Source organism: Ochotona curzoniae, unplaced genomic scaffold (assembly GCF_017591425.1).
Source record: "Ochotona curzoniae isolate NIBS_2020 unplaced genomic scaffold, NIBS_Ocur_1.0 contig_4105, whole genome shotgun sequence".
NCBI classification, from domain to species: Eukaryota; Metazoa; Chordata; class Mammalia; order Lagomorpha; family Ochotonidae; genus Ochotona; species Ochotona curzoniae.
In genome coordinates, this window is record NW_024466129.1 from 2788458 (window position 1) to 2816224 (window position 27767).

Genomic DNA, 27767 nt, shown 5'->3' on the forward strand with positions numbered 1-27767 from the left:
CCCTCCCTCTGCACTTTGCAGGCTACTCTGCAGGGGGAAGGGGAGGAGGGGTGTTGCATGAGGACACAGCACAGCGGGGACTGTACCAGGTTGCAGTGTCCACGTGTGAGCATTTCTAGCCACGGGCTTTGGAGGTACAGCACCACCAGCACAGCACATCCCTCCAACCCGAGTGGGATGCGTGGCGCGGAGGGGTTTCACCTGGTAACAGGATTGCCAGCATGTGCCTTAATCCGGCTAGGCCCTCCCACAAGACGTTTTTGCAGCAGTGCACAATGCGCGGTTTTGTAAGAAGGACACAGTCAGTGGGCATCTGAGGAACGGAGTGCACCTTCCCACGTACCTCTCACCTGGATAAGCGTGTGTGTGTGTGTGTGTACCCAGGCGCTGTATCAGGCTGGATGGATAAGTTTTCCTGTGTGTTTGTGCCCAGGGTAAGTCAGTAAAGGATGGAAAACATGCCCGGGTGTGCAGTAAAGTGCACTGCAATGGGCTGGCAGCTGCCAACAGTGGCCTGAGAGTCGCCCGCATGCTTCAGGAGAAGGTGCAGCTGGAGGCTCGCTCCTCGGGTCAGCAGTTCACTGTGGATGGGACTGTGTCCCTACAGGAACTCGGCTTCCCAGCCTCTGAGTGGTCCGAAAGAGGTTCAGCCCTGGAGGGAGGACTCAGAGGCTTCCTGCACACCTAGACAGGCAGGGACGGCCTCTTCTCCATCTGCAGGAGCTTGGGCTGTGCGGAGATCCAGAGGTCTTCTTCATCCTTCTTCTTTTTCTTCTTTTTCTTCTTGTTTGCCTCTGGCTGCCGGCTGCCCTGGCCCGGCCGGCTCCAGCAGCAATGGCAGCAGATGAAGATGAGCGTGAGGACCACCAACAGTGGCAGCCCCAGGAGGATGCCCAGGCAGATGGTGTTGAAGAGCCCCTCCTGGTGCTTGACTAAGATGGTGTTCCAGATGGAATTGAAGAAGGCGCTGATCTTCTCCATGCTGCTGGCTGTGCAGGGCCGGCTCGCTGGCGAGGTCTGGGCTCGACGGGGTGTGGCTTGGATCCCTTGTAATTTATTCCTCTTTCAGCTGGTGGTTTAGGCATGCCATGGATAGCACCTCAAGAGATGAAAACAGACAATTAAAAAAATGTGGTGGAGACGCCTATGATTTTCATAACATAAAATTTAGGCTTAGGGGAAGGGGGAAGAGGTTGGGGGATTAACAGAGTTCCTTGAAACTATACCGAGACTCGATATTGAGAATGCATGCATGCGCTAAGTCAACAAGCAATAATTAATGCTTGCCTTCTCCCCCACGACCTGGAGTTCAGCACACAGAAGTGAACAGCATATCAGTGTGGCCCACACCTGTGGTCAGAGCACCAAGGCAGCCAGTGTTCTAGGCACGGGCAGACTCAGGGAAGCCTCTACAGCTGCAGCTGCCCAGAACACACAGGTCATGTAGGCCAGGAACCTGGCTTACCATTTCCAGTGGCTGTGAGAGCTGAAGGGCCCGAGGCAGGGGGCTTAGAGCTCCCCAGGCGAGGTTGTCCCTGGTCCTTACCCAGCCGCTCCCAGCTTCCACATTGTCCGGCATGCCCCTTCCCCTGCTGCCCTCCCCTCCTGTGCCTCAGGCGCGCTCTCTCCCAAGGCTGGAGAACAGGGCATCATTCGTTGGTTCCTTCTGCTTTCCACCTTCCTGTCCCCATTGCTCATCTCTATTTCCTGTTGCTTCAGCAAATATTGTGTTCCATCTTGGCCTGGTCCTTTTCTTCTCAGTGGCAAAGATGCCATGACCGTCGGTCGTTGGCTGGGGTCCCTGGATGCTCCCCTGTGCCCATCCTGAGCTTGCTGGACAGCAAGGGCTATTCTCTTTCTTTGGCAGAGCAGCCCCCTTCTCACATCACCCTTTGCCTCTCCACACACATCTTCAGGATTAGCTGGGAGGAAGAAGTCTTGCAAAGTATCTTTGGTCTGGAATCCACAGGAGCTTGTGTCACAACAAAACCTTGAGGGTGCAACATGACCGAAGATTTAAGACACCTCTGATGCCAGACACTGCCATGGCCCTAACTGTGAACAAGCCACTGAGTTTTAGGCATTCCGCTGAAGGTAAAGAATCTGTGGGCCAGGGTAATAAAGTGATGCAGGCGAGGCTGCACAGAGATGCAGTGGACGCCTAGGCTCTTCCAGGATGCTGGGTGACAGGAGGCATTGGGGCTGACAACAATGGTACTAGGTTCTTGGGTTTCACTTGATACTTTTCTCATTGCTTATACATGTATTTTAACTTGAAAACAAGCTGCTGTCATGTCTACAGATCCAGGCCCCATGGAAGCCGAGTCCAGAGTTCAAGGTCAGCTCAGGTTTCCTTCTGTAGCTTTGCTCTAGAGCCATGCGTGGCCTTCCCGAGTAGTGGTAATTCCTGGGGTTGGAAGGATGGTTCAATTGGCTAATTCTTCACCTGCAAGTGTCATCCTGAATGGGCTCAGGTTCATGTTCCAGCTAGTCCACTTTCCATCCAGCTCCCTGCCTGTGGCCTAGGAAAGCAGTGAAGGATGGCCCAGAGCCTTGGGAACCTGCACTTATGTGAGAGACTCAGAAGAGGCTTCTGGATCCTCGCTTTGGATCAGCTCATTTCTGGCTGCTGTAGCCACTGGGGTGTGAACCAGTGGATAGAACATCTTTCTGTCTCTCTGTAAATCTGCCTCTCCAATAAAAATAAATCAATCTTAGGGGAAAAAAAGGACTAATTCCTGGAATACCATAATAAATGCCCCATAGACTCAGGGCCCACTGCCCATCAAAGCCCTACCTAATCTCAGTCCCAGTCTTGCAGCATCTGGTCCCTCCCCATGAAATTACATATAAAATGTGTGCAGTTGTATAAATTGGCACCTAGCACTGTGCCACTTGGCTCACACAGCCTGAAGTTTTGCTGTAGGATGACAATAATGATTCTGGATATCTTTTATGAAGCCGTTACCACATAGGCACTTGACACTGTTAGTTCATATATTCTTCATTACCATGGGCATTGATAATCTTGCAGCCTACAGCTGGAGAGATGGAGGCAGAGGTCACACGGGGATGAGTGATGGAGGCAGAGGTCACACGGGGATGAGTGAGTGATTCCTTGTTCATTCTGGGGAGCTTGGCTCCAGACAGGTGTCAGCTGTTCACAGGCACTGCCTTGTGGCTTCTTATTCCTTTGCAAGGAATTAACCCACTTTGGAAAGCAGCCCAGGATTTACAGAATCTTAGAATACTTGGCTACTTCCCAGGCTGACCTCAATGTTTATCCCAGTCTATTGTGGAAAAGACTGCAAGGGGATTTTCTTCCCATTGTCTGTTACTTCCTAAATACACAAACATTAAAAATCAATAACTGGCCAAGTGCAAGTTTATGGAAAGCGTATGGCTGCCCCAACAGAAATTTGACACGCCACAAAGGGAAGCATCATGAGAAGTCATGCCCTTCACAGAGGACTCTGGCTGAGCCTTCTGCAGGTCTGGCAAGACCCCATGACGTGAGTCTGCCCACACACCGCCAACACGCCAGGCTCCTGGCACACCTGAGACCCCTTTAGCATTCTCACTAGTTCCCTCTGTTTTAGACTCTCCCTTTCCTGTTTCAAGGGCCTTTGTATGGCCTGATCCAAAGGGATATCTCTGCTCTACTGCAGGAGCCCTTTGGATGCCTTCCTTTAACTGGATCCTGGCTTTCCTAAGGCCACGTGTTCTGTGAACAGTATTCTGGGATTCACATTGGAGGAAAACACAACCATGTTGTTGACAAATTATTTCATGCCAAGAGACCTGCCCATCCCTGTGGGGAACAGGGGGCATTGTGGGCCAGCTTTTGAATTCAGCCAGGAAGAGAGCAAGGATGTTGACAAGGCTTCCATGAAGGTGGAGCCACTCAGGAAGGACTTTGGAAGATGAACAGGATTTTGGCAGAGAAACATGGATGAAAAGAATGTTCAAACATTCCAGGCAGAGAGAGTTGTAGAAGGTGAGCAGGAGAACAGAGAGTCTTGTGAGCCTGGGACTCAGTGGGAAGGGGAAGGATTAGAAGAGAAGCTAGAACAGCTATGTTGTGGCTGGGTGTGGTTGTAGTTATTAGGGGAGGTAACGACTCTGAATGCTTAGGAAAAAGGAAAGATCTGAAAAAAAAAACCTTCAGGAAAAAGTCAGATCTGAAAAGCTGGAGAGGAGTGCTCACAAGATCTCTTCATCCATTGAGCACCTAATATGTACTATGCTGTTAGATCTTGGTGTTTTTATTTTATTTTCTTTTTAATATTTTAATATTATTTACATAGCTTAGAGGGGTGCACACCCATTTGGGGGAGGAAGGTGCATGGGACACGTTTCAGTTTTTTTCTGTGTCTACAGGGTCTGAGAGGAGGAGAGAGAGCTGTTCCTTGCTGTGAAACTACATCAGCACATGGGGATGGCGTCTTTTTCATTTGTTTTTTTAAAAAGGTATTTTTTAAATTGGAAAGTCAGATTTACAGAGATCAGAAGAGGCAGAGAAAGATCTTCCTTCTGCTGGTACACTCCTCAAGTGGCTGCAATGGGCAGAGCTGAGCTGATCCGAAGCCAGGAGCCAGGAGCTTCTTCCGGGTTCCCCATGTGGGTGCAGGGTCCCAGGGCTTTGGGCCGTCCTCTGCTGCATTCCCAGGCCACAAGCAGGGAGCTGGAAGGGAAGTAGAGCATCCAGGAGGTACCCATACAGGACCACAGTGGCATACAAGGAGAGGATTTATGCATTGAACCATAGTGCCAGGACCAGGGATGGTCCTTTGATGACGCCTTACAGACCCTGACATGGGGAAGAATGTTCTGAGGATGTTACTGGAGTGGTTTTGATAATTGTGAGAAGTTGTTGGTTTCATTGTTCCAGGGTTGAGAAAATCTCTCCAAAGTCTATTGGTTGACAAAGTGCATCCACAGACTCAGGAACATGCTGCAAAGCTTGGCTAGGAGAATTCTCCAACCTGTTCTGCTTTCCATCCTCTGATGAGGCAGTTGATAGCCCCTGCTGGCCTAGATCATCTGGCTGTCAGGGCCCCATGTGCATCTGGGTGTGCTGTCCATTGCACAGGCATCAGCAACTGAGGAGGCCCAGTCTTGATTCATGCTTTCCAAGGTCAGACTACACATCCTGTGATTTTCCCAGTGGCCAAAGTCTGAGTCCTGTGATGCAGTTGGGCAAACTTCACCTGGGCTGATTTCAAACTTGACTTGTGTGTACCAGCCAGTGCAGGGTCAGGTTTGGTCTGTCACCTGAACCAGCCAATGCACATTGATGCATCTGCCTGGTCAGTTCCTTCCAGCCCCATATCTCACACAAACCAACATGCTGCTGAGGCCCTGCCCAGCCAGCCCACCGCAGATCCGGTCCTCAAGCATACCAGTGTGTGCTGCTGCCTAGCTGGGGAGACTGTGCTGGGGTTTGTAAAGAATCACAGTGATAGGGTTTCTGGCATTGGGGAGCCTCACTTGTTCCTGAGCAGTTACTATCACCGAAGCATCACACCATAAAAGACAAAGCCAGAGAGTGAGTCCCGACTCAGGCTGCTCGAGGCTGGAACTGAAGCATGCTTTGAATCAAGCGCTTATCTCCATGTCCTGGGCCCTCTCACCCTTCCCAACCTTTGTTGTAAACTGGTCCATCCCTGGGCCCCTAAAATAGCCTTTGAATAAACAGATTTCTTTTCAAGCTTAAAGCTAAGTAAAAAATTCTCTTGTGCACTGGAGGTACTTATTGGAGTCTGCTCTCCTTACAGCCAGAGAGTATTCATTAACATTTGGGAACCTAGTTGGGGCAAAATTTGTTTAAAAGGTATTCTTTATATGAGCCAAAATTCTCTTCTAGGCCCTTAGGTTACTTGCTGAGCCCTGCTAATCTATAGTATTTCATTAGTATTTATGAGCCTCGTATTATTAGCAATTCTAGGAAACAATCACGTATCTCCTTGGTGGTATGAATTAAGAGTTAGTGCTTGTGCAGATTGTTGTGCAAAAGCGGCCACACTTTGGGTCCTAGAAATGCACTCTGGGAAACCTTTTCCTTGGGTTGGCATTCTGCAAGAACTGCTGACAGTGTCAAAAAGAAAGTACCCAGTCTTGGAAACCAGCAATAGGTGGCAACTAACCTCATTTGATTGTGGTTGAGATGATATGAGGAGAGAGACAAGGAGAATAGTTATTTTCCATTATTCTCTGTAGTGTCCAGCTAGGGAGAGCCATCCTTTATTCTCCCTTCCCTAGCTTCCACCCACCCATGTACAAGCACCTGCCTGTGTCTGAGGTGCTGATGTACAACAGTGATATGGGAGCCATCAGACCTGGGGTTTGAGCCGTGGGCTCACCGGCACAATCCTAGTAGATGACCAAATCTCAGCTATAAAGTGAAGCTTCCCTTGTGAAGAGATTTGAGGATTAAAAGAACTCAGTATCTTTCATGTATCTTGTAAACTGTAAAATGATATAGAAATGTAATCCATGAACTAGGGGTCATCCCCAAGCAACAATGGATGAACTCTGCTCTTGAACTCTTCTTCCACAGTGCTCACCTGTAAACCTCATCCTCATTGCCACAGGACCCAATCCAATTTGAATGGAAAGTGCATCCCAAAGAACCTTCTAGCTCATGGCTGGTGCACAGGTCCCTGGATATAACTGCAGACTCGGGCATCCAGCAACAGGATAAAGAGTCACTTGGGAATATGGCGGTGTCTGGAGGATTGCTGAACTCACACATGGGTAAGCCTCAAGAGGACAGGCTGTCTGCAGATCCCTGGCCTCTCTCCCAGGCTTTGGGAACCTGGCAGTGCACTTAGCCTGAGTCATTCCCTATGGAGGCCTGGCCCGGTTGCTGAGAGCCCGAAGCTGTGGCAGTGTGGCACCTGCTTTGCATTCTGCTTTGCTTATCACTGCCCCAGTTTATCGCATGAAATACGAATCCATGTAAAGTTCCACAGCAGTGTTGTCAGTCATTGCTCTCTAAAAATGTCAGTGGTAACAGGATGAGACCCGACTCTGCAGTGGAGGGTGGGCTGAGCTGGAAGCTCCAGTCTCCACCAGAACCTCAAGCGAGTCCTTGGCTGTGGCTGTGGATCCTGGGCACGTGTGTGAGACCACATTATCACTGAAAGTTATGGGTCTTTCCTCACATCCTGCACTATGCTTCCTGCCTCGTGCTGGGATCTGCATGGGTTTAGCTCTATCCCTTCTACTCAAGGATGCACAGTGGCAGCGGGATCGATTGTAGACCAGGGTGGAGTGAGTTAGAGAGAGAGAGATTTCTGACACATCCCAGGAGACCCTGACTCAGTAACTCAGGGGTGGGCCCAGGGATTTGTGTTTGCAGCAAACAGCCCAAATACTGGTGGATACTTGTCAGGCTCAAGAACCCCGGGATAAGGAAGCTAAGCAGATGACCCTCGTGTCTGAGCATGGAGCATCGTGATGAATGAGGGAATGTATGAATTATGGGCAGGAGGAGGCATGCCCAGTAGCACTTTGTCCAGCCTCCAGGAGCTTCCTGAGGTGGCACTTGTTGCTCTGTGTAGTCAGGGTCTCCAGGCCAGAACTGCTTTCCTGGAGGCCATATTTTATCAGGGTAATTAAAATCCACTGTGCTTTCATTACGGATCTGGCCCTGTGCATGATTCACAGCGCCTCTGTGTCTAGGAAGCAGGAAAAATACAAAAAGTAGAAATACAGGGAAGGCAAGAGTCATGTGGTTGAATTTTGTGCAGAGGATATGGGAGCAGCACAGCAGAGGGGTCAGCCCTGGAAAGCGATGGAGGGCAAACAGCGGCCAGGGCAGGGTCTACACAGGCACTGGACACTGATTCAGAAGTGCTGCTACACAGAGGGCCCAACACACCAGACCCCAGCCTCATAGCGCTCAGTCTAACGCAGCAGCCAAGTCATCAGAGAACTATACAGACACATGCACGTGCTATGAACAGATGCAGGAACATGGCTAACAGGCCACCATGACCCATTAGGGAGGCCAGGGAGGCTGCGGGCAGAGCTGAACACTGAACAACAAAACCAGCAAACACTTGTCTGGTAAATCTTGCAACACAGGATAAATTCATTTTAAAGCATTTCCAAACAAGGTGCTTGGCATATTTTCCCTCGACCTTTAGATGATTTCTCAAGTGAAGTGTCTCTAAAATTTAGAGTTGAGTTCAACTGTGAATGCACCACACATTGTCCCTCCTGGCCCTCTGAGAACCTGGGAACACAGGGGGATAGCACATGTCATGTGCTTTTTTATCAAACAGATAATCAGACTCCGAGCTTCTCCTGAAAAGAATCTGAGAGGACAGAGCAGTAGGAGGGCAGAGGCGGGTCTTGTGGTGTCCATGAGGCAGGTAGCCCGCCACCACTGCGCCTCGTTAAGACATGTTACAGGCTGGCATGTGGTGTGAGAAACCCCAGCATTTCAAGGCAAGACGGGAGAGATTCATAAAGAAACCTTCACTGGGTTTTGAGAAGCCAGAAGGGAGGAGATGACTTCCGTTGTTCAGGATGAGGGGGATGTGACGGTGGAGGGGATGTGTGGTGTGGCTCAGAGGTTCTCCAGTGGATAAGGGTGGGGAGGTCTCAGGCAGGACAGGAGGAGGGTCCCGAGCTGTGCGCTAGCCCCAGACCTCCTCTGATGTCGCTATGTCTGAAACAAACATGCACACAGACACACAAACACACATATCCATGCATGTATTTTTTTTCCTGCTTTCCTCTGATATGAATCCTATCTAATAGTTTGCCTGACTTCCTGCCACCTTTGCTAGGGGTTCAAGCATTGCTCTCAGGTCTCTCCACCTTGCCTGTCTAAACCTTACCCTGGCTCATAAATTGCCTTGCCTTGCAAAAATCCCTCTGGTTATGAAAATACTACAGCTACAACTGGGACCCCCAGGTCCTCTGGCAGGTAGGACAGGCAGTGGACCCTCAGTGAGTGTTTACTAACTCTACTGTCCCAGGCATACGTTTTCTTGGTGGTTTTCACCTTCTAACCTGGCCTGCTCAGGTGCCCTCTAAGACAGCTCAGCACCACATCTCTTAGAGTGAGCAAGTCACGGCAAATCCTTTGCTTGTAACCCATTACGTTATTTACTTACATCTGGCTCTAGGCATTCTATTTTCCCCAATTTAATTGCTTCAAATAACTATTCCTAATAAAGAGTTGGAGGTTCCCATGTCTCCTTAGAGTGTGCATTATATGGTGCGGAACTAGATAGTGAGCAGCAAAGGAAAATAGATAGCATTTTCCTTCTGAATCAATATTATAATTGCAGTTGCAATTTTGAACAAAAGCACACATAGATCAATTTAAAATGATTAGGGCACTGTAGGTTGTTACAAATAATAAATGATGCTTTATAATATAGATGGTCTGGATTAGAAGGCTTCTAAGATGGGCCATCTGGTTGGACTTTTCACTTTATTGATGAGGGGAAACATGGGGTCTCTTGTTCAGGGTCACCTGCTGATGGCTGGTAAGATCAAGACGAGATTCAAATTGGGCTGCTGACAGCTAGCTCACCCTTGGTCCAGGTAACCCCCACAACAGGCCTTAAAACAAACCCTGAGGCAGTGCTGTGGAAGATGTTCACCACCATGCTACCTTCCTGACCCTCCCAGAGCTCTGTGAGTCATGTGACCCAGTGTGGCAGAGGGTTCATGGCTCCTGAAGTCTCCCCCAGGCTCTCATGCACTCTCTCTCCTTGCTCCTCAGCCAGCCAGGTGCAGTAGGATTACCAATGGACTCCACAAGGCCTGGGGGCAGCAAGATGCAAGGCATCTCTGAGTGACTGTGTGAGCAGGGCTTCTGTGCTGACCTAGGGAACACTGCAACTTGTGAGCAATCGGTTTCTGTTGGGAGGAGGCCTTGGTTTAGTCTGTCATGACTGACACAAGTGGCCAAAAACTAAGGTGGTGATGCTCCTAACGGCAGGAGGAGGAGCCCCACCACCGCCCTGCAGTGCAGCTTCGCCAAGAAGGCCTGGGTGTCCTGCTCTGGGTCCTGACCTGCTGGGTTGGAATTCTGGCCCTGCCACTCCTGAGCCACACCCCATAGCAGGTTTCCCTCTCCAGGGCTCTGTTTTCTCATTTGTAAAATGGTGTTGCTAAGAACTGGGGGTTGTGAGGATTAAATGAACCGGCAGGAACTGAGAGCCTCAGAGCCTGGCGGGGCAATAAATGTGAATCTTGATTATTTGACCCTAAGCAGATTGGCTGGCCAAAATAAACATTTCTTGACTCCTTAGCTAATGATGATTTTGTTTGCCTTGCTGGCAGTTGGGGCAGTTTTGCAGTCATGACTTTTATTACCTAGGACTCCATTCAAAGACATCCCCCCTTCCCTGCTTTTCCTGTTATAAGGGTATTCTAACTCATTACAGTTATTGTTCTTTTTCAAAGTGACTTTCAGAATTAGAAGATGTACAGGCATCACAATTATTAAGGATTTCCTTACCCTTTTTCCATGGATCTCATATTACTGGGTAGAATGGGGTGCAAGCCTCATTTCTCATCCTGTCTTCTCTCCCTTCCTTCTTCCCGCCAGAGTATTTGATGAGCTCCCAGGAGCTGTCAGTTCCTGTTCTAGGCACTGTAGACACACCCAGCAAGATCCATGTGGTCTATAGGAAAAAACAACTGGGAAACAAGTGCACACAGAGCCCTGGCTCCTTCACCAGTGCTCCAGAGGAAGCTACTGCGGTGGCCTCTGCAGAGTGTAACTTGAAACTGAGATGGGAGCGATGATATGGATTCTGTTGTGCACACTGCTAAGGGCAGGGCCTCCCAGGATAAGAAACAGCCAACTGAAGGCTCTGAAATGAGAATGGGCCTGGCACATGCAGGAGAGAGGGTGGCAGAGCTGCTGACCACAGCAAACATCAATGGCAAGCCAGACCTAAGCGAGGGAACTCCGTGGGAATGGAGGGAGAAGGGTGGAAGGGTCCTGGGTTGCAGAGGTACCCTCCTCTTTCAAGCTGTTCTTGGGCTGGGTCTTGTGGCATGGTGGTTAAGCTGTGCCTTGGAACTCATGCAACTCACATGAAGTGCCAGTTCAGGTCCCAGCTGCTTCACTTCTCATCCAGTTTCCCACTGACAGGCAGCTGGTGATGCTGCGAGAACTTGAGTCCCTGTCGTACAGTTGCTAAAGTTGATGTCCGCAGTGCTGGCATCCCAAACGGGCACCAATTCATATCCAGCTGCTCAATCCAGCTCCTTGCTAATGGCCTGGGAAAAACAGTACAAGATGGTCCAGGTGCTTGGGCCTCTGCCGCCTTTGTGACAGACCTGGATGAAGCCTGGTTGATGGCTTCAGATTAGTCCTGGACATTGGGGTCATCTGGGGAGTGAACAAGCAATGGAAAATCTCTCTCTTTGTAACTCTTTCAAAATAAACAAATCTCTAAAAAAAATTTACTGCTACCATACTTGTCCATGCCTGCTAACGGTTTTTTGGCTTCCTTCCTTTAATTCATCTTTCTTTCTCTCTCTTTTTTTAAAGATTTATTTATTTATTTATTTTTTTACTGGAAAGGCAGATTTAAAAAGAGGAGAGAGACAGAGAAAGATTTTCCACCCACTGGTTCACTTCGCAAATGGCCATAATAATTAGAGATGAGCTGATTTGAAGCCAGGGGCTTAGAGCCTCTTCCAGGTCTCCCATGCAGGTTCAGGGTCCCAAGGCTTTGGGCCGTCCTCCACTGCTTTTCCAGGTGATAAGCAGGGAGCTGGATGGGAAGTAGAGCAGCTGGGGCATGAACCCGTGCCCATATGGGATGCTGGAGCTTGCTGGCGGAAGATCAACCAAATTAGCCATTGTGCCACCTCTTCAATTAATCTTTCTAAAATCCCAGTATGATCACACACTGCCTGCTTCTCCCCCAACTTGCTGTTTGTCATGATAATTGCGACTCCTTGGCAAGGACAGGTTTGCCCTTCAGCTCACCCACATGGGGCATTCCCCTCATGTTCTTGAGCTCTGGCCCATAGTCCACTTGCTGCGACAGTTGTCACCTCCCTCCTCGTGGGCTCCTGTGTTCCCCAAGCCTCCTCCTCTGTGAGGTCTTCTGTGACTCCTGACTCCCTACTACACACTCTGACTCGATTTCTTCCTCTTTCGAGCTACTACAGAGCCGATTACCTACCTTAGGGCTGATCTCATGTAAGAATTCACTGTCTGCTGCTCTGGAAAGTTACAAGAACACAGACACGCACAGCAGGTGATGGATCATTCAAACATTCCGTCCTTGCACACTGAGTTTTCACACTCCCCTCCAGCTCTTGAACAGCTGTGGTCCTCACTGCTCTGTATATAACTGAAGACCAGGGCTCTGTGCTGGTCACACAATAAGTGCTGTCATTATGACATCAGGCCGGTGCAAGACCGACTGGGCATCCCCAGCCCTCATACCCACCCCGGAAGTTGGCCTGCTGGCTCCACCACTAACATGCACCCAGAATCCACCTGCTTTTTTCTATGTCTGTGGCTCAGTCATCACTGTCTCTTACCTGAGGCTCTGCCCTGGCTTCCTATCCAGTCCTTCTGGTTTCACCCTTCCCTGAATGTAGCTTGTCTTCCTCACATGAGCTAGCTCATGTCACCTCCACTCACTTTATACTCATGGAGGAGAGGGGAGGGGAGGAGAGGGGAGTAGAGGGGAGGGGAGGGGAGGGGAGGGGAGGGGAGGGGATCCTTGGGAAAGAGCCACAGCAGGGGATGGTGCTGGCCCTGGCCAGGTAGTGTCCTGTGCAGGCAGTCCCTGCAGCCTGAAACTCTGCTGAAGAGGAAATAAGAACCAACCAAGTCCCCTATCCCTGAGAGCAGCAGCTAGTAGGGTGTGTGTCTTATCAGCTCTGAAATAATCTCTTCCCTTGCTTTTGCTGGGTTACAAAGAGCCCATTGTGCCTGGGACTTCCAGATAACCAAGGATCCCTTCTTAATTACTATATGCTCTATTTCAGGGTCAACAAAAAAGAAAATTAAAAAGCCTCATTTTACTCAAGGTTCAAATGAGTCAATCTTTCAATCAATCAGGTATTAATTAAGCCATGCTAGGAAATACAGATGAGGTAAAAAAAAATTCTCTCCCCTTTCAAAGGTGATACTAGGGAAATAATTAGAGAATACTTTAAGAACAATGCTCTGTTAGACCTATCTTCAGACCATAGAAGGTCTCCCCAAGAGGCCACTGAACTTATCTGGACAATAAGACGCTGAACTTTATGCTAGGCATGTGTTTGCAAGCAATGAATCTCAACTGAACTTGAACTATGGTTATGCAACAAGGTGGAGGAATCCACCATGGGGGGAGGGGTATGGGAGGGATGGGGGGAATCCCCAGCGCCTATAAAACTGTACTACATAATACAATGTAAGCAACAAAAAAAAAAAAAAAAAAAAGAACAATGCAAAGAAACTTAAGAGGTTTTTAGTTGGATTTTCTTTATTTTTATGATTATGGAAGGTCCAGAACTGTTCATCCTTTGCTTTCCCTGTCTCTCCTCTTTTCTCATCCCTGATACACTGCAAAGCAGTCCATGCCACAGACTCTATGCACAACTGGCCCATCTTATTAACATCCCTGGGTCTGGTCACTTGTGGCCATGTCTCTCTGCCTCCCTGAAGCTTCCAGCTGTGCTAAATGTGATCGTCAGTGACATCATAGGCCATCAGCAAATCGCTAGGCTCCCTCTGTTTCCCCCCAAGAGCATCAAGGAACACTCTTCCTCATACACCACAAAATCAGTAGTCAAGAATGTTGTCTGCACCACTAAGGCAGTGTGGAGTCTGGGGTTACTCACTGAAGCCTCTGGAGCTTGTCTTTCATAAGCAGAGACATCAGTGTTCCTGGAGGGTGAGGTACTCAGCCCGCCTGCCTCCCTCCTGCCTCCCCCCACCTTCTTGCTGTTGCCATCCATTCCCAGTTGCTTCTCCCCTCTGCAGCCCTCCCGTCCTCCAGGCTCTTATTTCTGCAGGAAGCCTTTCAACGTTCCTCTCATCCTTTGGGCTATAAGGCTCACTCGCTTCCCTCAGCCTTGAGGAAGCCTCAACAGAGGGGCTTGGCCACCAAACATCATACGGGCACAGGGAGGGACTGAGTCGAAAGTCTAAAGGGGTGACTGTGTGTGTGTGAGCAGTTTTCCAGATAGGGTCTCACTCAACAATTCAAGAGGTAGTCCTGCCACCTTTCTGTCCCCATGACTCAGATGAGAAACCAGAGGCTGTCAGCGATGAATGACTTGCCCAAGACTACGGAGCTCCCACAGTGCAGAGTGAGGCTTGGACCGAGCCTGCTCTAGATCCTCAGACCCTGTGGCTTTGTAGGTGACAGAGTCTTTGTAGGTGACAGGTCTTCTAGAATGGTGGGGAGTTCAATCATCATCCATCAGTATTAGAAAGCCTGCCTCTGCTCCACACCCTGGAGATGTCCCCTGGGTTAAAGTGTCTTCTGTGACCGAGGGAGCTCACACCTTTCTGGGGCCAATGCAGCATCACACAGGAGGGCACACCAGAGTTTGTGGGAAATGTGTGTGATGAAAAACCATGCATCCGTTTAATATTTTCGCACCAAAATCATCTCATTTTTCAATTCAATCTTCCACAAACTTCTTGGAAGAACCCCTCTGGGCCAGCACAGGGCTCGCCAGCAATGCAGCAGCCATGCCCAACTCAGAGGCACTTATGTTTTTACACTTCTCCTGCCTCCTCCAATTTCACATAAAATCCCAGTCTGTAGCTGGACCTAAGAGCTGACCATGCTGACTTCCCATGTGGCTGCAGGTTCTGGAGCTCTGCAGAAGCCTCTGCTCTCGCTCCATCACCCTACCCGACATCTGCTTCATCCAATTCTGCTCCTCCACCTGCTCCCTGCAGGCCTTTCAGGCTCGCAGCCTCTGGAGTATGCACAGTTCTTCAGGAGTAGGGGCTACCCAACCTAGTTTCTGTGCTGCAGGAGACAGCCATTGCAGAGGGCTTGGAAAACACACACGAGGACAAAAGGCAAGCTTACTTAGTGACTGCAAGCTCAGTTTGATTTAACTTGGTCTGTGGTTAATTGGGTAAATGATGAGGGATGGTCACAGGACAAATTTTGGTCATATCAAAACATCCCTAGAAAGAAGACCACAGGCAGAGAAGCAGGTGTGCTGTGGAGGAACACTAACTGAACATGGAGTTGGGAGATGCACTCTGGCTCTCTCTTTCATCCTGGAAAACATCAGTGAAGCTTTTTAAAATTTGGGTTTTTAAAAAAAGATTTATTTATTACTTGAAAGACCAAATTATAGGAGAGAGAGAAAGAGAGAGGATTTTCATCCATTGATTCATTCCCCAAATGGCCACAGTGGCCAGAACTGAGCTGGTCTAAAGCAGGGAGCCTGGAACTGTTTTCTCAGGCCACAAGCAGGGAGCTGGATTGGAAGTGCAGCATCCAGGACTAGAACTGGCACCTACGTGGGATGTGGCCCTGCAAGCGGAGGATTGGCTTGTTGTGCCAGCCCCAGGTTGGCTTTTGGAACTCTTTCCTCACCTCAACAGGGAGGTTTTGCCCTGTCCTGGATCTCTCTCATGATTGCTGCGAAGAGTGGAGGGCATGTAGCCTAGTGGTTAGGATGCCCACATTCCACACTGCAATACCTGGGTTCTAGTCCTGGCTCTGGCTCCAGGCTCTGGCTCCAGGCTCTGGCTCTCTGCTAATGCAGACAGTTTGTGAGCGTAGTAACTGTATCCCTGAAACTCATGTGAGTGACCCACGCTGCATTCTTGGCTCGTGGCTCTCAACTTTGGCTAGCCCCATCCAAGTCCTGACTGCTACAGGCATTTAGGGAGTAAACCAGCAACTGGGAGCTCTCTCTGGTTCTCCAATACAATTTGCATATGTTTTGTATATTTGTATATATATATATATATATATATAGGTAAATATGGGTATGTATTTATATATGTGCATGAGTATGTAAAGAAGAAATGTGAAGACATGTGAAATAACATAGAGAAGGAAAAAACATAACATACATGCAAAGCAGTGATATTTGTAGGGATTTACAGCAAAAAGTTGCATTGAAGCTAAACAGAAAGCATCGAGCTTCTGTTGCTGACTTGATGCTCCACCTTCCCACCCCTCCCTTCCCTTTCTCCTTGGTCTTTAATGGACCGTCGTTATTAGGAGCCACATTTCTAACATGCAGAATTCGTGGGTGCTCACGCTGACGCCTTGCACACTTGCATTTGTCCATATGTATTCATCTGACCACATCCTGGTTTTAGTGCTAATAAAACCCGTAGCCATGGTGACCGTGAACCACCTTGGTTACAATGCTCTCCTTTTCATGCCTCAAGACTGTGTGGTGGAAGATTCTGGAGCCAGCCATGGAGGGTGTGGTGCCCATCGAGGTGCAGGTTTATTTCTGGAAAGCCGGGGCCTCTGAGGTCACCCATGTGTGAGGAGTGCTGGGATAGGGTGGTGCCTGTACTGGTCAGCTACTGGCCGACTGCAGTGACCCACACTTAGGTTTGCAAATGTCACAGCCTCTCAGAGGCCAAGAGTGTGTTTTCAAAAAGCAAGAAGACAAGCGAGCCCTTGTGCAATGCAGGTTCTCCCACACAGGCAGTGATTAAAACATAGACCTGAAATTAAAAGCTGCACAATTTTCTTTAATGCTAGAGAAGGGAACTCGAGTTGTGTAAGCTCTGCAGCATGCAAAGAAGGACTGACTGATTATTTTCCTTGGTGGTGGGGGAGAGATTTACTGGAAGAAATAACTGAAAACTAATGGGGTGACAAAGATACACAATTATGGAACTCAAATGCAGTACAGATACAGTTCTATTTTCCTTTCCATTTCCTCCCCTCATTTAATGTTAACAAAAAGTTCAAGGCAATTAAAATCCAAAGCTACCTAGCTGCAATGGTAAGGCTTAAAATGCAAAGGCCAAGTCACAGAGGCAGTGAACTGCAACATTCTCGCTCCAACAGCAGCTCATCTCTGCGGAATGTCCAGTGTGGCATATTCCCTAGTCGCCAGGTTAAGGGCTGTCCTTTGTCTCAGCGGCTGGATTGCACAGCAGAGCTCATGTTTCCTGGAGATGAGCCTTTATGTCCTCTCTGCTTGGCTTTGTGTCTGCATTCCTAGCATTGTATGTGACTTATTACAATTTCAATGAGTAAGAATTGATGAACGCAGAGGAGCTAGCATATTTATTGGTCATCATCTGGTTCCAGCTGCTCCTCCTCCGCCCGCCCCCTTCAGCCCTCTTTTGGACTTGGATAATGATCACACGTTCTCAGACTCACTGATGCAGTTTCTGCTGCCTCTGCCCACAAGATTGCTGAAGGGACAGGTTGTGGGGTGGGATGCCTTTGCAGAGCAGTCATCTGAACGCGAAGCCTTGATGCTTGCCTTGTCTCTCCCCTGAATCCTTCAGTGCACCCCAACAGCCACCCCTGCATCCCTGGAGTGTCCCTCCCACAGGGGCCTGCAGGCTCAGTTGTCCTTTCTGATCCTCAGGTTCACCTTCTGAGATTTCAGTTATCCACCACCAACTGTGGTAGAAAAATACTGAATGGAAAATTCTACAAGTAAACAGTTAGGCTTTAAATTGCATGCTCTTATGAGCTGATGAAATCTTGCATGGCCTGTTCCATCCTGCCCTGGACGTGACTCATGCCGCTGCCCAGTACATTTGCACTGGACACTACCGGCTGGTTAGTCGCTTAGTAACTGTCTTGGTTACCAATCAACTGTTTGGGGTCTCAGTGCTTGTGTTTAAGGAACCCCTATTTTACTTAACAATAGCCTCAAAGAGTAGTGATGTTGGCAATTCTATTACAGTGTATTACTTTTCATTGTTTTACTTTATTACTTTTAGTATATTGTTATAAACTATTACATTGTATTGTTAGTTATTGTTGTTGATTTCTTCCCATGTGCATACTTTATATGTTAAATTTTATCATATGTATGCATATAGAGTCCGTATTGTCTACAGGTTCAGACACTTGCTGGGGGATCCCAGGACATAGTCCCCGGCGGAAGGAGAGATGTGTGCTGCAAATGCATGATTTGGAAGGATGGATGAAAGAAACTGATTAAACTCGGAATTTCAAGGGAGTGTTGCACAGACACTACACACATACTACACACAAATACACACACTACACAAATACACATACACACATTATACATACTACACACTACACACATACACACTACATACATTACACACACTACACACTACGCACATATATACATCACACACGTATACACTACACACACACATCCTTCCCTTGCTTTTACCCCTTGCTTCCTCCTGACCCGTGACCTCTGCTCCATCCACACCTGGACACCTGAAGACTTTCTGGAAAGCACTGTGCCCATTGGGGTAAGGTGAGATGGGAGCAGAAGCCAGAGCTCAGTCTAGTCCCTGGGCTCTCCCCAGCACGGTCACAGGGCTGTCCCCAGACTGAGGCTGCCTTCAGAGTTTATCTCTCCTTAGCAGCCCAGAAGGCACGCTTTCTCCCTCAGATCACCTCAAAGGTATCAGGGTCTTGAAGGAGTAGGTGACTGGGTGGGATGCTCTGATAAAACAATCTCAATGTGGGGGCCCTGACCCAGCCAGTTAGAAGGCAGGAGAGGGTTCTGGGGATGGGAGTGGCCAGAGCAGCCAGAAAAAGAGCAGACAGCCCTATGTGACCTAACAGGGCAAGCGGTTATGATCCCAGTGGGGACTGCATGGGGCTCTGCTCCTCACTTCCCTGCTTTGGCTTTTTTCTGCTTTTGTCAGTTTTATGAGTCAATTAGCAGAAGGGCAATTGGAGCCCTGAGTGGAGGAGACACCCAGATTGTATGTGTTTGGGGCACAGGGGCGTCTAACAGTGTGTGTCCCTGGGGAAACCACTCAGCTGCCGTTGGCTTCAGCTTTCCTTCATCTCCAAAGCGTGGACACGTCTCGGATATACAAGAAGACTTCGGCACGTGCTGCCTCTGCGCACAGGAACAGGGGACAGTGCTAGAAGGCAGGGCGGCTTCTCTCTCAGTGCTTTGGTACAGTTCTTCCCACAGTAAACAAGTAACAACCACAAGTGAATGCCTCCCTCACAGATAAGGCATGAGAATGTGTACCAGGGCTGCCTGTATACCAAACCGAGTGTACAACTGGTGTTATTCCACAAGGAGGTCAGGGCTATGGCAAAAAAAAAAAAAAAAAAAAAAAGACTCCTCAGTGCTGTCAAGGACTCAGAGGTCCACAAGTCTTAAGAAACTTGACTGCAATGCGAGGGAGTCTTCCTGCTTCCTGCCCAGGATGGATCGCTGGATACCGCACCATCCCCACAGCCAGCCGATAGCCCTTGCACCTGACAGCTTCAGGCTCAGCACTGGGTGGCCTGGGTCTTCCCAAGGGCCAGTGGAGTCCTCCCTGCTGAGCAAGTCCTTGCAAGCACATTCCATCCTACACCACAAAGCAGTGGGACTCGGCTCACTTGTGTGAGCAGAAGCGTTACCTGGCTCTGAGGCTGCCCTTGACTGACCCCTTGACTGGAATGTGTGTGTGCCCTCTGGGTTGTTTATTGAGTTACTCTAATAAAAAGAATGCTGCAAGCATGTAGTTCCTTTATAGAAAAGAGGCTAAGAGCACTGGTAATGATTATTTACATTAATCAAACACGCCATTTGTGTTATTCCCCCATCTCAAAGAAGGGTTTTAGCTAAGCAGCTACTATGCGATCAGTGTGCTGCTGAAGGGGAGAACAAGAAGAGCCTGACCTAGTTCCCATCTCAAGGGTTTCTTCCTGGCATCGGCTTCACTGGGGGTACACAGCAAGGCTCACAGATCACAGACTCCACTCTCACACAGGAAGGTGGTAACAGCACCGACATCGTTCCCCAGCCAGTGTTGTGACGTCAATGAGACACACGCGGGTTCTCCATAAGCAGAGAATGCCTGCTGTGAAGTGTAGAAGCCACAATAGCAATTAAACGCTAAGTGTCGCCAAGTCAGAGAGGAGACAGATCAATGCTGGCTTTGGTTTTGAGCAGGCAGGGGCCAGCACAGAAGTGGTGGATGTTTTGTGGGCCCCTGTGCTATGTATCCTCTCAGGGAGGGCTGGACATGGGGGGACAGCACAGCCAGAGCCGGGACGCGCAGCTGCTGTGTGCAGGGGTGGGCCTGGGATGGCAGGCAACAGACCCTCTGAGGAAGAGCAGGAGAGGAGGCAAGGAATGGCAGATAATCTGGTGAGATAACAGAGGGCCAGCCCAGTGGGCCCCAGGGAAGCTCCCAAATTGTGAGCAAGGACACCTATCAGCTCCACATGTCCGTGCTGCCTTCTGGCACCGCATCTCATCCATAAAGTCGCACCTCAGGCCCCTGCAGGATGAAGCCCTACCCCAGCCTCAACAGCAGGCTGCCCTCACCAGCCTGGCAGTCATTGCACATTAGTGCAATAAGAACACTTTCTCCGTTGGACAAAATCAGATTACAAACCAAAAATGAAATATTGCCAAGCTCATCAGAAAGAAACAACCGTTTACCTCCCAGTCCTTAAGGATGGCGAATGGAGACAGTCACATCTCCGATCTTCCCACTGATGCCTGAACGGATGTGTGCTTATTTGTAATTGCAGAAAACCCTATCAAGAGCTGAAATTTCTAATTCATTGTAATTATTTCAAACCTCCTGCAAACATTCATTTCTTCAGTGCCCTGTTACATTGGGGAGGGACAGAGGTAAAAACAAACAAACAAACAAAAAAAACCCCACCTAAACAAAAGAGTTTGTCCAGCATCACGGGCTGGCTGGTGCTCTAGTGTCCCAGTTCCCAGTATGAGGCTCTCTGTACGACATTTTTGCCCAAAGAACATCAAAAGTAGGAGCAAGCAATTACAACCAGCCTCTTTCAGAGCTCACAAAGGGCTCCTCCTTCTAAACTGAGTTTCGTGGTTCCTCTCTTGATTTCAGACTTCCCACAACTTCTCTGTCTAGAACTCACAACTGCACCCCAAGCTCACCCCAATCACCACCACCAGGGCTTCAGTCTGACTTGACCTCATGAAAGCTCAGAACCCTGCTTGCAGCTACGCTGTGCCTACAGGCTCACCACCTACACTGGGACAACGGCTTATTTGATCAACTCCCTTCTTGCCCAGTTGGAATCTGTCCCCATCGTAGCATCTCTGACATCTGGGACATATTTCACCCTTGGGAAATATGTGCTGGAGGAATGAATGAACATTTTTATAGTTAAGGAAACCTTGAGGTTCACTGACATTAAATGACTTGTCCAAGGTCTCAAAGCCAATGAAAGATGATGTGGCAATTCTTTTATCTTTAAGTATCTGAGCCTGGACCAACACTAACTTAGTGGAAGAAGCCACTGGCTGCCACACTGGCATATCATATGGTCACTGGCTCATGTCCTGGCTGCTCCACTTCCATTCTAAATTCCTGCTCATGGCTTGGGAAAGAGCAGTGATGCAGGCATAATTGCTTGGGCTTCTGCCACCCACTCATGTGGAAGATCTAGAAGAAGCTCCTGGCTCAGTCCTGACTTTGGCCTAGCTCAGTCCTGGCTGTAGCAGTTATTCATGGAAGGAAGTAAGTTCAAGTAAGGAAAGTTTTTCTCCCTCTTTCTTGCTCTGTAATTCTTTAAAATAAATGAAGCTTAAAGACCATTCAGGGCTTCTTGCACTGTTTCCCACTAGTTTCTAGGTTCAGACATAACGGTGTGGTCAGATACAAGAGCATGCTCAGGCAAAACCACCTGTTGATGGGAATCCCAGTATCCCAGGATTCTTAGCCAGATAACGGTGGGGCGTTTTGGCTTAAGCACACTCCGCACATTCTTTTGGTGACTGGTTTCTTTGGAATCTCTGACGAGACTGTCAGGTCCGGGACATGGAGAAGAAAGCAGTTAAGGGAGCAGAGATGAAAGCTGACTTCCCAAAGATCACTGGTCCCCAGGGAGGTCAGCCTTATTCTCATGGGATGCTACTTTGATATCACTCAGAACTGACACGGTCCCTGTGGTGCTGGAAACCCTGAAGAGCTGTGTTCTTGGCTTTTCAGTGTGCCTGAACCAAGCAGTTTCATCTGGTCATTTCCAGCTGCCAAGCCAACTGAGAAGCATGCGTACGTGTGGATGACTAGGCAGTTTGCTATCGCGCGGCCATTACTGCACAAAGCCCTCCCTGCTTCTGTGTTGTCATTTTTCTTCCTGCCCTGAGTGAATGCTCTTGGTGTCAGGTGCAAGTCCTGCAGCCCTGCACCTGGTGTCTCTGTTGTTCACATTAGTTGGGCCCCTATTCTGCACGTGAGGACCTCCTCTCTTTGCTAAGACTTCCCCAGACAATGCTGCCTAATGAGAAGTAGACATCGCCTTACCCGCCTGGGATTTAAAATGTAACTTAAAATGGAGCCTGAAAACTCAAGGAATCTTTTTTTTTTTTTTTTGGAGGATATGGTCCACCCAGAAGAACCACAAAGCATCACTAGTTAAAACATCTCAGTAGCTGGTAAGGGAAAGTTTCTTGGACATGCAATTTGAATGGGACCCCACACTGTGAACAGGCTATTGAAAGTAGGATGGAGAAAGTTGCTTAAGAAAACACAGCATGCTCAGATAAAGAACCCGAACAAGGTGGCTCCGGCTCCAGCCCAGGTGTGGAGGACCTTTCTCTGCTAGCTCGGCGATCCACTGTTCTTCCTTCTCCAACCAGCTGCCCTCATTGCCATGGTGTTCCAGCAAGTGATCCAGCTATGCCTGGCACTCCTCAAGGAAGAAGGCTGCTTCTCCATGAAACAAACATCACAACCACTCCAGTAACAGAACACTCCTTCCCACATCAAGAAGACATCAAATGACTGTCCCCCAGCCCCGGGTGCTGCTGTAGTTTGACAGCTAGGAGTGGCCTCCCCCTCTTCCCTCCCTGCAACCACAGGAGAAAAGAAAACATTAGAAACATTCCTCCATACCTTGACCCTCCCCACTCTAATCAGTGGTCCACAGGGGCATTTGTCCTTCTCAACTGTGTAAACAACATTAAAAATCAAAAAGAAGAAGAAAAGAGGCTGCTTCTGGAAGACTTTTCTCTTCCTCCAAACCACATGATGTGCTTGGCCTGGAACTTGAATGGTGGTGGCTTTCTACACGCTGGGCCCCAAGAACCTTCAGGGAATTATACTGATATTTGACCATAAGACAGATTATTGTGTTCAAGAAACTTTAGTGAATTATGTGGTTTTGGTCTCCTTTACCTTAATCACACTTTCTTTGTATATGTTTAAACGGGGTGATCATCCTGATCTCATATTTGGTATGAGGCTCTGGATAACCAAGGCTGGTTGTACTTGGCTCAAGTTCAAAGGTCTCTCTCTCTCTCATACATACACACAGCTCGCCCATTTAGCAACACTACCCACATTTAGCATAAGGTTTGTGGAAAAGAAATGAGACTTTTGGCTCAGGTGAGGTCAGTCTAGCTTTGGCAGTGGCTCAGAGGTTGGAAAGCAGGTGCCTGTAGGGTAGAAGCCTGTAGGGTACATCCCACAGGGCAGATGTCCACAGGGTGGTTGCCTGTAGGGTAGATCCCCACAGGGTAGATGTGACATTCTCTTTGACCTGAAGCTCTCCCTCTTTCCTTACAGCATCATCATGCTCTTTTCTATCGTTTGTCTTTCTCACTTTTTTTGCGAGAGAAGAGAGAGAAACAGAACCTCCACCTGCTGGTTCACTCCCCAGATGCTCACAACAACCAGGATGAGGCCACCTTCAGGTCTCCCTGTTGGGTGGCAGGAATCTGACCCCCTGAGCCATCACCACTGCTTCTTTGCGGTTGGGCCAAATGGTAACTGCAGCATAGACCAAGGCCCTGACACTCCTTGTCGTCTGAGTGGGGAAGGCCCTTGCCTCTCTGTTCCTCAGCTTCTTCAACTCAGAGATGAAAAGAATCTGCATCACAGCACTGCTGAGGGAATCAGATGAGCTAAATAATGTTTCATGTGGTGAAGATGGTGCCTGTACAGAGCGAATGCTCAATGAACACTTTGTCGGCTTTCCCTGCAAACATCTGAGCTGGCGATTGCTGCTGTGGCTTGAGGGGGTCCAGTATGCCAAACGGGCCATGGTGATGACTCCTCGGCACAGCACAGAAAGATGACTGTCATTGTTTCAGTCAGTGAGGAATGCTCCAACTTTGACACTAAAGCAACCACTGACCCGTGCACAGCTCCACCAGATACAAGTGAGATAAAGCAGGATGTGGTAGCCTAAGGCTTTCTCTGGAATCCTATGTTACATAGAAAGCAATACACTAGAAAGTTCCTCTCCCTTTCTGCCACCTTACATTCTGACAACAAGGGAGATTACGATAGTCCAGGTGCTGTTCACATCTGCTTTCTTACCCCACGTGGAAATGTTTGGCAGCTTTTTCTTCTGGGAGCCTGCAGTGTCTGGTTTGATCTTGGCCCACATTAGGTGCCCAAGGAATGTTAATGTTGATTAACAGGCTGGCCTCTGGGGATGAAAATCGGAGTGAAGAGTGCTCTGTGACGGCCGCATGTTACCTCCACAGGGCTAGGATGGCCATACTGAGCCCTTGTATCTATCCAGGGTTTTGTAGGCCTCTCAAGTGCCATCCCTCGGGGTGGACGAGCACAGGAGAGTCACAGCAGGACAAGAGGGCCAGGACAGAGGCCTGAGCAGAACAGACGGCTGGGCCTTCTCAGTTGGCACTGTAGCCAACAACTGCAGCTGCCAGCTCAGGGAAGTTGGTCAGACGTCTGGGGAGCCAGCCGGGCAGGGACGAAGCAGATGTTAGGGATTTCAGAACAGCGCAGTCTGGAGTTTGGGTGGTGGGAGAAAAGATGATGGCTCTTGGGGACAGGGACTCAGGGTGGACTCCTACCTGGCAGGAGCTGCTTCTCACAGCTCTAGGTGGGGGACAGGAATGCAGACTCTGGGCGTAGGTGGTGGGCCCTGGAGGGTGGGATCTGTGCCTGCTTTTGTTTTCAAAAAATTCCCCAGGGCCTCAGTCACAGAGTTGGGCACACATGGAGGTGATAAAGAAACAAGGAGGGGAAAAAAATGTGGCCAGAGTGTTGTCAGGACAGCTCCTGCCAACAGAAGCAAGGCTCTTGGGTCCTAAGAGTTCTGAAAGTTCTCTGAAAGTTAGTGACCACTGGAGGCAAGTGACCAAGCGGGGGGATTCTGGGTTTCCCGTTCCTGCTGCCTAAGGCAAATGGCTTCCAGGCCTGCATGGACATATGCTAGGAGTCTTTGAAAGCAACATTAAGCCTTGAGATGAACTTGCAGCTTTAGAAAGAGGCTCATCAGCTCCCTTCTTCCATGTGACCCTTCAGTTTCTTCCCAGGGTGTGAGAAGGCCTCCACACGGCGCCATCTGACAGCCTCCTGAATCGCTCCGCCCCTTCCTCCCCACCTGTCCTCTCTGAGTTGCAGAGGACAACCAGACCCACTGCAGACCCTTCCCTGTGTCTTTCCCCTCACTCCTAGGTTGGACTGCTTGGAGGAAAGTGATGAAGTGAGATGTTAACAGCAAACATGAGTCTTGCAACATGGCGATGAAGGCTAGATGCTCCATCTACACAAGAGCCTGTGTTTAAATGGGTTTTTTTTTTTTTCTGTTTTAAAGGCAGAACATAGGGTGCAAGAGTACAAGCCAGAGAGAGAGAAATTGGGAAATCTTCCATTTACCGTTTCATTCTCCAAACATTTTCATCAGCCAAGACTGGGCCAGGGTGAGGCCAGGAACCGGAAGTGCCTTCAAAACCTGTTGTGTGGGAGCAGGGGCCCAAATACTAGAGGCATTGTCTTATGTCTCCCAGGCACATTAGCAGAAATCCGAGTGAAAGCAGAGTGGCTAGTGCTCACACTGGCACTTTGATGCAGGGTGTGGGTGTTGCAAGCGGTGGTTTAACCTATAGCACCCTAATACCTAGCCTTGGTAGTAGATGTTAAATGAGTGACAGACACTGTGCCCCATAAACACGATGGTGGAGGAGTGACGTCAAAGGGTGGCGGGGAGGCCCAGACCTTACCAAAGGTCCCAGACTGTCTCACCACAACTGGGCCACGTGCTCTTCTGAGTGCTGTGTGTCTTCCTAACAACACCGATCACAGCAGCTCTTACACTGTGCTCTTACCGCCTCGGTACCTAGCTGTCTGACAAAAGAGACATAAGCTCCTGATTCTTCTGTCATAGCTAGGAGCTTCCGTTCCTGCACTAAGAATGCTGAGTTCTTGGTAGGGGCCTCAGACTGCTCATCTTTTTTTTTTTTTTTAAGATTTATTTATTTTTATTGGAAAGTCAGATATATAGAGAGGAGAGACGGATCTTTCGTTCGTTGATTTACTCCTCAAGCGGCCGCAACAGCTGGGGCTGAGCTGATCCGAAGCTAGGACCCAGGAGCCTCTACTGGGTCTCCCATGCAGGTACAGGGTCCCAAGGCTTTGGGCCGTCCTCGACTGCTTTCCCAGGCTGCAAGCAGGGAGCTGGATGGGAAGTGGCACTGCCGGGATTAGAACCAGTGCCCATATGGGATCCTGGCGCATGCAAGGTGGGGACTTTCACCGCTAGGCTACCACGCTGGGCCCCAGTTTCCTCCTCTTTAAACAGTGTGCCTGTTTTGTTGAGTTGTCACAAGGGAGCAAGAGGAAGAAAAGAGGTAGCGTGACCCACGCCACGCCTGGCATGTACACAGCGCCGCGTGAACACGGGGAACTGCCGCTTCCTACTCAGCTCTGCCAAACGGGTTTTCATTTACTATATATTTTCTATCCCAAGCCTCCCAAAAACTCTGCATCTTCAGGAAGAGAGGCAGGACTTAGCAGTTCTTATCAAAGCATCAGATCAACACATCAAAGAAGAGACCAGCATGCACACGATCCCCAAGCAGGGGAAAGGGATTTGGAAGCTATGTTGATAACAACGCGGAGGAAAGCGGTCTGGAATGCCTCAACAGGTTCAAGGCAGAATCACTGAATCCAGCAGCTCCATTCCTGCCTATATGATCCAAAGAACAAGAAGAACAGTATTCAACCAAACCCTTGACACACGTGTTCATAGCATATTCACAACAGCCAAGAAATAGAAACAACTCAAATGCCAAATAACAGACAGAAGGGTAAAAACCCCTGTGACCTGTCCATCCAATAGAATGTCATCCAACCATAAAAATGATACATATGCGAAAACATTGATGGACATGAAGATTTAATGCTCAACGAAAAAAAAAAAAAAAAACAACACAACCCAGTCTCCAAAGTCACATATACGAAATGTGTGGCTCGGGTCAATCTGCACCAGCAGAAGGCAGACTGGCTGCTGCGAACTGGGGAAGAGAGCCCAGCGGGGAGAAACGGCAGAATGTCGTGGGGATGGTAAGCGTTTCAGAGCCAAATACAGTTCCAGACAGGAGAGCTAGACGCCATGGCTGCACAACGTTATCTATGTGCTAAACGGCACAGGGGTTCCCACCCGGGTTAATATTATGTGAGTTTCATTCAGTTATACAAAGGCGAGAGCAGATAACACAAACGTCTCTCAGGAGCTAACCAATAGTACATGGAAAAGAACGCTATTGCTACTTGGGAAACATCACATGCCATTAGTGAGATTCTCTGTGCATTTATTCATTTGCTCCAATACCAAATATTGAATGGCCACAGACCCAGTGGTTTATGATTTTTTCCCCTTATTCTCAGGCCCCACCCTGAAGGA

General features: G+C 49.0%; 1 protein-coding gene across 1 annotated transcript in view; it reads right to left on the reverse strand.

Moving 5' to 3' along the window:
- KIAA0040 (KIAA0040 ortholog) overlaps positions 1–27767 on the reverse strand; it is a 34009-nt gene continuing 6242 nt past the window's right edge. The window contains exon 2 of the mRNA XM_040984304.1: positions 1–1099. Within this exon, the coding sequence (XP_040840238.1) occupies positions 685–981 (297 nt within the window). The 5' untranslated portion in view covers positions 982–1099 and the 3' untranslated portion in view covers positions 1–684. The remainder of the gene's footprint in view (positions 1100–27767) is intronic.